At 45.0% G+C, this 12198-nt stretch overlaps 1 protein-coding gene across 2 annotated transcripts in view; it reads right to left on the reverse strand.

Annotated features, from left to right (window-relative positions):
• LOC149065016 (uncharacterized) overlaps positions 1-12198 on the reverse strand; it is a 194484-nt gene that overhangs the window by 53005 nt on the left and 129281 nt on the right. For both annotated transcript variants that reach the window (XM_089254373.1, XM_089254374.1), the window contains exon 2: positions 3395-3450. In XM_089254373.1, the coding sequence (XP_089110499.1) occupies positions 3395-3444 (50 nt within the window). In that variant the 5' untranslated portion in view covers positions 3445-3450. The remainder of the gene's footprint in view (positions 1-3394; positions 3451-12198) is intronic.

Here is a 12198-nt window from a genome sequence, read left to right on the forward strand (position 1 = left end):
TTGATGTTCCGTATTACAGGTAACTTGGTATTTACATATGTTTAATAAACATGTTTATTGTTGCGTGCGTATAAAAATAATTATAGGAAAAATAATAGAAAATTGTACTTTGCTCTCAACAATGGCCCAACCATTTTTATGGACCACAAGCTGTTACCCGCAGCTTCGCTCGCGTGGGTTTCGTAACCTGAAAATTACTCGTCGATGATTCCCCCCCACGCAACATCTGAACCCCCTCATGATCTCCTTGGGGGGATGAATTTTCAGAAATCCCGTCTTAGTGTGTAGGTATTTACATTATAAAATACAATATTGACTAAATTTCGTATGTATGGCATCAGCTATTTCGGTCCAGTGATGATTGCTCCATATAACCTTTGAACTACCCCCCCCCCCCACGGGGTTGAATTTTTGAAAATCCCTTCTCAGTGAATCTCTATATTACAATACAAAAATACTGACTAAATTTCATATTTATAGCTTCAGTGGTTTCGGCTTGGCGTGATTTCTCCATACGACCCTTTATTGGACTCCCATGACTCTCTGGTGGTCGAATTTCGAAAAAAACCTTCATACTCAGTCATGAAATGAAACTTCTGACCAAATTTCATGGTTTCAATAGTGGTTTTGGCTCGGCGTGATTTCTCTATGAACCCCCTACCTTGTGACTCCCTTATTGGTCGAATATTTAGAGAGGAAAAACCCTTTCTTCATCTTCTTCTAGCAAAGAGGATAAAGATGGATATATTATATAATTGTAGTTCCTTCTCCCAACTATGGTTTGTAAGCGATTCATAACACGAAATATACGATGGAATATAGTTGAGACTTCATAACGCAACTCTATGGTACAAAATTTAATTTTTAACAAATCCATATTTGAGCTACATAAGGAATGAAAAAAGTGTTTAATATTAATGCTTGATCTTTTTACACAGGCAATATCAGCAAAAAAAAAAAATTTTTTTTGAATGGCTTGAATACAGAAGTTAGGGGCCATTCAAGTATTACGTCAGCATCGAAGAGAGTTTCCGATTTGGTGACTTTTGCTGACAAGGGGGGAGGGGGGGGGGTTTGGATGATGCTTACGTCAACCACCACCCTTTACGAAGACATGAAATATGCTTAACGGCATTTTATTCGGTGCTCCAGAAACGGAAAAACCCTTTCGATAATTACACGGCACCTGAACTAACATTCCACCTATAGAAACGTCCTCTCCATTTGTCAATACAAGATTCATCGAAAGACTGGTTATTTCTGGTGATGAACATTACAAGGAAGAAAATTCATCGCTGCCCCCACGGGGACTCGAACCCCGGACGAGTGCTCTACCATCTAAGCTATGGAAACAGATAGAATATTTCAACCTTGGAGAGTATATATATGTTGAAAGTCACCGTACATGGACGGCGTCAACAATCAAATAACAGCTCGTGAATGACAAAGGCCAACCAGGTGGCCATATGCATATGGAAACCACTTGTCAAAAACCTCTCCACTTGTCAATACAAGATTGATCGAAAGACTGGTTATTTGCCAAATAACGTTTCACGGATCCTTCAAGTGCTCTGGAAATGTTTCCGGGCTGCTTAAGTGCTCTGGGACTGTGCCACGCATCACTCAAGTGATCCGTAATTATGCCGGGGATCACTTAAGTAATCTGGGAATGTCCCGCGGGTAACTTGAGTGATGCAGAACCGCACTGGGGACCGCTTAAGTGCTGTAAAACTGTGCCACATGTCACTCAAGGGATCTCTAAATATGCCACGGATCGCTTAAGTCATAGTTTCCCAACCTTTTGTCCCATTGCCCCCTTCTTCAGAAATTTTCTCCCCCATCGCCCCCCCCCCAACGCAATCTAGCCCATAGGATCCTGTTACATCCGGAACTTCTTCCACCCCCCCCCCCACGAACTTTTCATCGCCCCCGTTGGGAATCACTGGTTTAAGTGTTACTGTGTCGCGGGTTACTTAGGTGAACTTTGAATATGAGAGTGATCTTTCAGACTACTTTAGTGATCTGGCTTCAAGCTTCAGGCTTCTTTAGTCTACACACGTGGTGTTACTACCCTTTATGAAGATATGAAATATTCTTAATGGCATCTTACTCAGTGGGCCAAAAACGGGAAAAACCTTTCGATAGTTATTGGGAAACTGAAATAACATTCTCCCTAATGAAAAATCACTTACAGAGCCACTTCAATGATCTCTAAATGTTTCAGGGATCCTTCAAGCGCTCTGGAACTGTGCCACGCATCACTCAAGTGATTAATGTATCTCGTAATTATGCCACGGATCACTTAAGTAATCTGGGAATGCTCCGCGGGTAACTTGAGTGATGTAGAACTGCACTGGGAGCCGTTTAAGTGCTTTAAAACTGTGTCACATTTCACTCAAGGGATCTGTAAATGTGCCACGGATCGTTTAAGTGTTCGGTAACTGTGTCGCGGGTTACTTTAGTGATCCTTGAATATGAAAGTGATCTCTGAGGCCTACTTCAGTGATCTGAAAATGTGCCACGGGCTACTTAAATGCTCTGGAGTTGTGCCACGGGTCATTTAAGCGATTTGAAAATGTGCCGCTTAGTTCACTTTTACAAAATTAGGTTTCAGGGGGCAGCCACATCAGATAACCTTCAGGGCTACATTTGGTCCGCGGGTCAAGGGTTTACTATATATGGCTAAAAGTGTGGGTCGCAAAGAGAAATTTTTAGTTCTTACCCTCTAAATAGCATTGAAATTAACAGAAATCGATTATAATCACAAATATAAAGATATTTTCTTTTAAAATTTTAATTTAAAAAAAAAAACATTTCTTTCCGTCTGGGGGGGGCGCATGAGCCCTCTACGCCTTCCCCCCTCCCGTTTCTGATCCCACCATTATGCGTTAGGAGATAGGGGGCAGTGATGGCAAAATTTTGCTGACGGGGGGGGGGTCAAAAATGGCTAAAAGTTTGCTTACGTAATACTTGAACGGCCCCTTATGACGATTTAATCTAGAAAATGGTGTTATTTTGGACCGTAGTTGCGTGAAATTCCGGTACATTCTTTTTGAGAACGGCGACTCATCAATCAATGAGTACATGTGGCAATTACTCGGCCACGGTAAGGAGGATCTCTATTGAATCGAACTGCTTTTCATCAATATCACACCACGTCACATTTCACAAGTTGAAATCCAGGCCCACACATCTGTATGGGTCCTGAATTCTTCATAAAATTTGAAAATATGTACAGGGTGCATAGGTAACAGGGCGTATGGGGGCAATTTACTGGCGAACCTTTAACCTACACGTAATTTGGATGCCTTTTCTAACTGGAACCTATACCTCTAGGAGCAACGGTTTGAAGGGGAGCTATGCACCCTGTATATACGTATAATGTGAGACTTACTGTTTTGGCGAATCAAGATAGAAGTCTGAAGCAACTACTTTCATCTTCATTTGTGCCTGGAAAAATAAAGAGAAAGTAAAATTTGAGCAACTATATCGGATGATAACACACACCAAATAACACTGTTTGGCTTCCTTTGGCGACATTTTTACCACCTTTAAAGACGGATTTGATGTGGCAATCGGTTAGCGTTTACAAGGCACCATGTTGATACTACTACTACTACTAAACCAGACATGCACCTTGTCCATATTCCTCTGCGGAACTTCTAATGAATTGGTAGATGTCGGAATGTGTGTGTACGTATAGTGAACCGTCCGTGAAGTTTTCTCCTGTGTAATGCTCGTTATGTGTAGTGCTGCCATCTGCAATCAATTTTTTCAAACTATGAGTTTTCCTCAACTCATAGTGAGTGATGTGTAATGAATGAATAATTATACTGTTGTAGAGGCCTGTTGCTCTCTGCGGCGAGACTTTTTACCGGGGAGATCGGATCGCATTCGCGCCTCGAAGTCGTCACTGCAATATATTCCGACACACATTTACTGTGTCGTCTTGCTCTGAACCGAGCGTAACCCCGGGCATGGTTATGGAGACTCGCATGATGACATTGTGGTGGTCGGCTGAAATTGGTTTTCTGGCATTCGCCAACTTCTTGGCGAGAGAATTCGAGCTGATCCCCATTTCAAAAAGTCTCCCCACAGACTAATAGTAGTCCGTCTGGCCACAAATTGGTCGAAGAACGCGAACAGTCACAACATGGAGAGTGTTCCGGAAGCAGATACTCGCCAAGGAACATTGATTGGGCAAAGCTAGGGCAGTGTGTAACCAGCCTATACCGCTGGTGCTTTATTGCAGTGGAGAAGGGGGGGGGGGCAGACATTGGAAGCAAATGTTTGCTAATGACTAGGGCTCGGATTTTTATGCCTCTAAAGATCGTTGCTGATCGGTAAATTCAGGTTTTTTAACCTATCGGCAACGACGTTTCATCTTTAGGACGTAAACATCTGAGCCCTACTAATGACTGTTGGGCGAGGCTGGACACTAGGGTGGGGAATCCCAAAATCACGTGTTTCTCATTTAAGTAGATATGGTAAGCCTAGTCTTGAATGACGTGCGAGTAGAGGCTGAAGCACACTACTATGACGTGGCGTGTAACTACGTCACGTCAGAAGGCGCGGGATCATATCAGACATTATACGGTGTGTACACTGGTCTGATGTTTTAAGAGATGCATTAAGGCCGAAACACACCGAGATGATGAATTTATGAAATCTTATTCGTGGAAATTCTGTGACGTGGTATTCCTACGTCGCAGAACTTCCACGAATCAGAATTTACCACGTCTACGGCATGACGTGAAATCACGTCACATCAGTGTAGTGTGTTTCAGCCTCTGCGCCATCAGTCAAAGTGAAGTCATTGTATGTGTTGGTCGTGATATTTACTACTATACAAAAGGTTTTTAACAGCTGGCTGATGCGAAGATATATTTTTGGAAAGAGAGAAAATTCAACTGCCCCTGCGGGGAATCGAACCCAGGTCCTTTCACTTTCCGGGTGAACGCACTAAACCAGTGGTTCTCAACCGGAGGGTACTGGGATACTTCAAGGGGGCCACGGAAGAAAATTGAGAAAGGGTCCATGACAGGTGGTTTGGAGGGCTGCAGAGAGCTGAGAAGAAAAATTAAGGTGTGAAGAAATAAATCTTTTATATTTGTGACTGGACACTTACAGAATCCAACAAAACTATCCATGAAACCAGGGCCATTTTAGGGCATGGACCCACCCGGGTCTCACCGCCTACATTCTGCAGCAGGTTCCTTAGGCTGGGGGGTTATTCGCAAGGCCCCTCTAGATTAAATTTATAGTGTGAAAAAACAAAAAAAAATGATGAAAACCATACCAGGTCCCCCGGGCTGCAGCTCTGTCAGTCCCCCCACTCTTGTGAGAGCGTCATGCCCGGGGGTCTCAGGTCCAAAAGTGACCCCACCTCAGGATATTTTGTATAGCACAATAAATTTTGAAAATAAGTAGGGAATATGTAGGCTGTTTATTTCCAACCAAGTGTGGGACTACCATAGCATCACTTTACCCAGGGGGCCCATGATGTTGAGACGGCCCTGAATAGAACTCGGACTAGCGGGGAGCTCAATAAATTCTAGCCACGTATTCACTGAAAAAACCAATACGTATAAAGGATCTTACTTCTAGATGAGGGTCGAAGACTCTAGCGGTTAAGACAGGGGAGCCACGAGAAAAAAAATTGTGGTTCAAAGGGGGCCACACGGGCAAAAAAAAGGTTAAGAAACGCTGCACTAGACTACAGAAGCAACGAATATCGCAATGTTTTCTTGGAACTAGTGTGCACTGAACGGGACCATACATGGACGGTCTAACGCAATTCAGTCCAAAAAGCTCACAATTGCTGACGATGCCACCTGGTGGCGAGTTATCCGAGGATGGCGTCACTCTCCGCTAGTCATAAAAGGTTTTTAAACACCCATGGATGCGAGACGTGTTTTGGATGATCTTGACGAGGACGAGGAACAAATGGTTGCATTAATTGTTGCAGTAAAGTAGCGATTCTCAACCGTTACTCCGCCCTTCCTAACGGCTCCGCAGTGACAATAAAATAAATTGTAGTAAATTTGATAGGGGGGCCATTCAAGTATTACGTGAGCAGATTTTCAGCCATTTTTGACCCTCTCCCCCCTTGTCAACAAAACACTGACCCCCCCCCCCCGTCAGCAGCTTAGAATGTTTCATATCTTCAGAAAGGGGTGGTTGATGACGTAAGCAACATTCAAACCCCCCCCCCGTCATCAAAAGTCAGCAAATCCGAACCCCCCCCCTCGATGCTGACGTAATATTTGAATGACCCCTAGATGAATGAAAAAGAGAGGCCTACAGGGATCCGCCATAAAAATTATGCACTGAAAAAGGCTCCGCGAGTCAAAAGAGGTTGAGAACCGCTGCAGTAAAGTATTCTAGAGCTGTGTTTCTTAACCTTTTTTTGCCCGTGACCCCCTTTGAACCATTTTTTTTCTCGTGGTTCCCCCGTCTTACCCCGAGTCTTCAACTCTCATCTCGAAGCGAGATCCTTTATACGTATTGAAATAATTTTTTCATTGAATTTATACTGAACGAAAATTTTGCAAAGAAAATTGGCATCTACACCACTGGCCTATAATTTATTGATCTGCCCACTAGTCCGAGTTCTATCAGAACCGTCTCAACATCACGCCCCCCCCCGCCCCCAGGCAAAGTGATGCTATGTTAGTCCCATACTTTGCTGGAAATAAACAGCCTACACATTTCTTACTTATTTTCGAAATTTATTGTGCTGTACAAATATCATAATGTCCCCACCTTACTTATGGACATGAGGGCCCCGGGCATGACCCCTCAAGAGAGTGGGACAGCCACCAGAGCTGCAGCCCGGGGCCTGATATGGTTTTCATCATTTTTTGTTTTTCACACTATAATTCAATATAGAGAAGGGAGTCTGTGAAAAATCTAGCCAGGGACCTGCGAAAAATTTCATCCTAGGGAACTTGTTACAAAATGTAGGTGGTGAGGCCCGGGTAGGTCCATGCCCTAAGACGGCCCTGGTTTTATGGGTGGTTTTGTTGGATTCTGTAAGTGTATAGTCACTAATATAAAAGCTTTATTTCTTCACACCTTAATTTTTCTTCTCAGCTCTCTGAAGCCCTCCAAACCACCTGTCATGGCCCCCTTTTTTCCATTTTCTTCCGTGGCCCCCTTCAGGTATCCCAGTACCACTAGGGGGCCATATGGCCCCCAGTTGAGAAGCATTGTTCTAGAGGAATGTGGATGCATCCTATATAGGGTCGCCTTTACCATACATGGGGACCAGTGCGAAGATAATAGCTGGGGCCCCTTAGCCCCGATTTTTTTCTTCTGTGAGAGAGAGAGAGGAATCGAAAATTCATAAAATGAAAATCACGAAAATTCGAAATAAATGCAAGGAGAAATTTTTTTTTTCAGAATTGATGAAAATATAGAATAATAATATAGTGAAACCTCGCTATAACGTCACTCGGTACAACGATAAATCCCTCTACAACGATATTTTTTCAAGTTTTGCTCAGAAATGTCTGTACTCGAATGTTAAACTGCACTGCTGAAATCTGGATATAACGGTAATCCCTCTATAGCGATATTTTTCCTAGGTCCGTAGAATATCGTTATATCGAGTTTCCACTGCGATTCCAGAATTGATGGAAAATTTAGAAATGCAGATTTCCAGAATTTATGAAAGGATTTTATTGCTACTGCAAATGCGCCCGCTCCCCAAAACGCAGAGCCCAGTGCGACCGCACCTGTCCCACACCCCTAAAGTGCGGCTCTGATTTACCATAAATGCAGATCGACGACAGCTGTAGTGAGCCAACGCCTATGGCAGAAAGCCTCCACGCGAAGATTTTGACGTCACTGAGATCGCCCATTTCTACGTGGTTCCACGTCACGTCAGAGTAGTGTGCAGCACGGATTTCTGCGTGTTACGTCAGATTACATCATCACAGACCACGTCACGCCAGCACAGCGTGAACGTGCCTACAGGAGACGCATAGGTAGAATTTTATATCGCACGTGGTCCCACGTCACTTCAGAGTAGTGTGCGCGGATTTCTGCGTGTTACGTCAGATTAAATCATCACACACTTTACCACGTCACGTCAGCACAGCGTGAAATTACCTACAGGAGACGCATAGGTAGAATTTTATATCGCACGCATTTCCACGTGGTCCCACGTCACGTCAGAGTAGTGCGCGCGGATTTCTGCGTGTTACGTCAGATTACAACCTCACATACTTTACCACGTCACGTCAGCACAGCGTGAACGTACAGAAAACGCATAGGGAGAATTTTATATCGCACGCATTTCCACGTGGTCCCACGTCACGTCAGAGTAGTGCGCGCGGCTTTCTGCGTGTTACGTCAGATTACAACCTCACATACTTTACCACGTCACGTCAGCACAGCGTGAACGTACAGAAAACGCATAGGGAGAATTTTATATCGCACGCATTTCTACTTGGTCCCACGTCACGTCAGAGTAGTGCGCGCGGATTTCTGCGTGGTACGTCAGATTACATCATCACAATCTTTACCACGTCAGAGTAGTGTACGCGGAATCTGCGTGTTACGTCAGATTATATCATCACTGACTTTACCACGTCACGTCAGCACAGTGTGAACGTACCTACAGAATATTAATTGGGGGAACTTTATATCACACGCATTAACATGTGGTAACACGTCACGTCAGCGTAGTGTGTTTCAGCCTTAACTCGCGCTCCAACAAAACTTTCCGGAGGTAGCGTTCATCTAACAAGTAGCAGAACTGGAAGAGCTACTGCAAGGTTGATGATTCGAAGGATTCACATGGAGTTGGAGGGGGTGACGGGGCAGCTCGCGTGACTCCTCGACAGCAACTCGACTACCCGGAGAAAGGTTATTATTAAGGGAGTCGGGATTATAGTTTGAATTGTGTGTTGTGGTGAATTGGCACGGAAACGGGAAATTAAACGGCCACCGGCATCATTTCCTGGAGACGACCGGACACGAGGGCAAGATTTCTATGGAAGGGCTTATCGAAGGTCGCACGAGATGAGCCCCTGGACCGGAATCGAGATCATCCGAGGGGGCGATTTGGCGACATTTTGTTACCTCAATGTCGTGATTAGCTCTTTGGACAGGAAATGTCTCTTGATTCACGACACGGGATAATGATGTTCGATGGAAGGTACCGAAGGCATCCAATATAACTGTACGTATCCCAGGATGCACATCGCCAAGGATTTACTCTGTCGCTGGGACTCCCCTTCGCAGTATTGTATTCGTCGAGTGATGTTTTTAAAATCTAACGGATTAAGTGCCGCGGAGATTCCCAAAGTCCCATTGGTTGACTTCGGGTCCAGCCGGCAAGACTTGAAGACGCAAGACATGGCGCAACCGAGCACCACTGGGGGCCTTTGACCTTTGAACCAACGCGATTCCCACACGTAAAAAAAACTCGCCAATGGACGGATCATAACATGCGATAAAAATAAAATTATAAAAAAAATTAACTACTATATAAAATAAATATTATAATCTTCCGAAAGTTCTTAATTCCATCCGAAGACGAAAACTCTAGCCTCCCTTGGCTCTGTGGTCATAATCTTCATGAGGTACGCTCCAAAGTCCAATTGAAGTCCCACTAATTGGTCTCGGGACCAGCTAGCAAGCTTGACACGGCATGAAGACGTAGGAGAATGCTCAAGTGGGCACTCGCGGCGTCGGGGGGGGGGGGGGGGTTGACCCCCCTCTACTAAGAAGTGGTGGTTGACTGCAGTGATGTTTACTTCACTGAAATGGGCCCTATGTAATGAGAGGGCAAACTCTCTCTCACTGAGCCGCGAAGGCAATTGCCGCGTAACAGCAAGTGAAACACACCGCGCAGATTCAGGCCGCTGCTCGCAAAGCGGTCGGATGATTGAGAGCTAGGCCACGAATGGCCAAACGTTCGCGCGGCAGCTGATTCGATCTTTTTCTTGTTTTTATGTTTCTTGCAGACTATTCAACTACTTCAACACCGCCCCTCCCCCTTCTGCAGGCGCGGATCCAGGACAATGTGATGGGAGAGGCGAATTGTGTCGGGTATCTTCAGGTACGAATGGAGCGGAGACAGGTATCTTCAGTTGCGAATGGAGCGGAGGCAGGTATCTTCAGTTGCGAATGGAGCGGAGGCAGGTATCTTCAGGTACGAATGAAGCGGAGGCAGGTATCTTCAGTTGCGAATGGAGCGGAGACAGGTATCTTCAGTTGCGAATGGAGCGGAGGCAGGTATCTTCAGGTACGAATGGAGCGGAGGCAGGTATCTTCAGTTGCGAATGGAGTGGAGGCAGGTATCTTCAGTTGCGAATGGAGCGGAGGCAGGTATCTTCAGTTGCGAATGGAGCGGAGGCAGGTATCTTCAGGTACAAATGAAGCGGAGGCAGGTATCTTCAGTTGCGAATGGAGTGGAGGCAGGTATCTTCAGTTGCGAAGGGAGCGGAGGCAGGTATCTTCAGGTACGAATGGAGTGGAGGCAGGTATCTTCAGTTGCAAATGAAGACGAAGTAGACATCATCAGCTTCAAATAGAACGAAGACAGGCATCTCCAGCTGCGAGTGGAACGGAGGCAGGCATCTCCAGCTACGAGTAGAACGAAGGCGGGCATCTCGAGCTACGACAGCGGAATGGATGCAGGCATCTTCAGCTACGAATGGAATAGGTCAGACTGTTAGGTACAGATGCACTTTTTCGTTACAGCTGATTCGGTAGTAAACTGCCCATGGCGGTAGACCGAAGTTGTGCTCGGTTTGAAAGGAAAAAAATAGTAATAGTCCCTGTGTACCCGGAATCAACCTCCGTGTGATTAATGCAACGTACCGGGCACATAAACGGTCCTTGCAAGATATTAATCAAATACTTCAACGTCAACGCCCGGGACACACACAAAACCCATCTTGAGTACATAGGCGGAGATAGACCTGAAAGTCTGGGGGGGGGGCATGATGATGATGCCAATTAATATATATGAAAATACGTTAGATCAGTCATCTTTAACTTAAACATTGGGGCATTGCCCTCCCCCGTATCTCCGCCTATGCTTCAGTGACAAAGTTTCGAAATTTTTTCACATCTCATCCAAAAGTACACAAAATAGCCGAAGGTGCTTCCGGAACGATCCTGGCAACAAGCCAAAAACGATTCAGCTCTTTCACTTTTAGACCGTCAAAGGGTTAATTAAATTGCAAAAAAACGTTAAAAACGGGACACGACGCAGATCCTAGAGGAAGACCACACACATACACACACTCGCGAATATTTCCAGACACTTTCCTTTCAAAAAAATGCTGAAAATAGTCCCTTTTTTTCCGGGACTTTTATGGCAGAGTTTCGTGGGAAAATGAACATGACTTTTGCCGGTTGCATTGCCGTTCCTTTTTTCCCACAGAATGGATATTGCATCTAACAAAATGGATTCCTGTTCCTTTTTTTACACACCTTTTCTTCCCACGTATAAAAGTGACTCTCGGCGACATTTTAACGACACTTTCTCGACAGTGTTCGGAAGTCGAAGTCGTCGCCGCCAAAAATAAGTAAATAAATAAGGGAAAAAGTCGTTTTCTCGAGGCGTCGTCGGGGGATTTTTACAACCTTGGGGGAAGGTTTTCGCCCATCAAAATGGCGCTCCCGCGAATGCATTTACCACCGCAACAGAATACATTCTCATTCGTTCTTTTTCCGTCTGGGAGTCCGTAGATAGTTTTATCTACTTCACTTCCTTTTTTTTTTCCTACTCCATCCAGTGTCTAGGAACGGTCAGCTGTGGACACCATTCCAGTAACGAACCCCGAGTAAAGTATCACAGACAGAATATTCGAAGACAGAGCGTGTGTGTGTGTGATATAGTACTGTATTTGCCAGGGGAAAAGGACACCCAGAAGATAAAGGCAGTGTTTTCTTGGAATTCTCATTTCGATTCGGCGCTCGTTTTCTAGGAATTCTCATTTTCTGGGGAAAACGCGTAAAAATTTCCGGACCATTCTGTGGGCGCACAGTACTTATCCCTCCTGCCCAATCCTCTCAGCATGGTTTGGGCTCTCAAATGAAAATGGAAATCCGCAGCGAAGCAGACCCTATTTACGGACAGAATCAGTATCTCGTGGGAATTACAAGATGACGGTGGGCGGAAGGTTAATAAATCTCGATCCAGGCCGTCCGGATGGAGATAGAACTCTTCTTTGC

Source organism: Pholcus phalangioides, unplaced genomic scaffold, assembly GCF_987345545.1.
Source record: "Pholcus phalangioides strain wild (caught in Gottingen) unplaced genomic scaffold, Ppha-v1.0 ptg000041l_1, whole genome shotgun sequence".
NCBI classification, from domain to species: Eukaryota; Metazoa; Arthropoda; class Arachnida; order Araneae; family Pholcidae; genus Pholcus; species Pholcus phalangioides.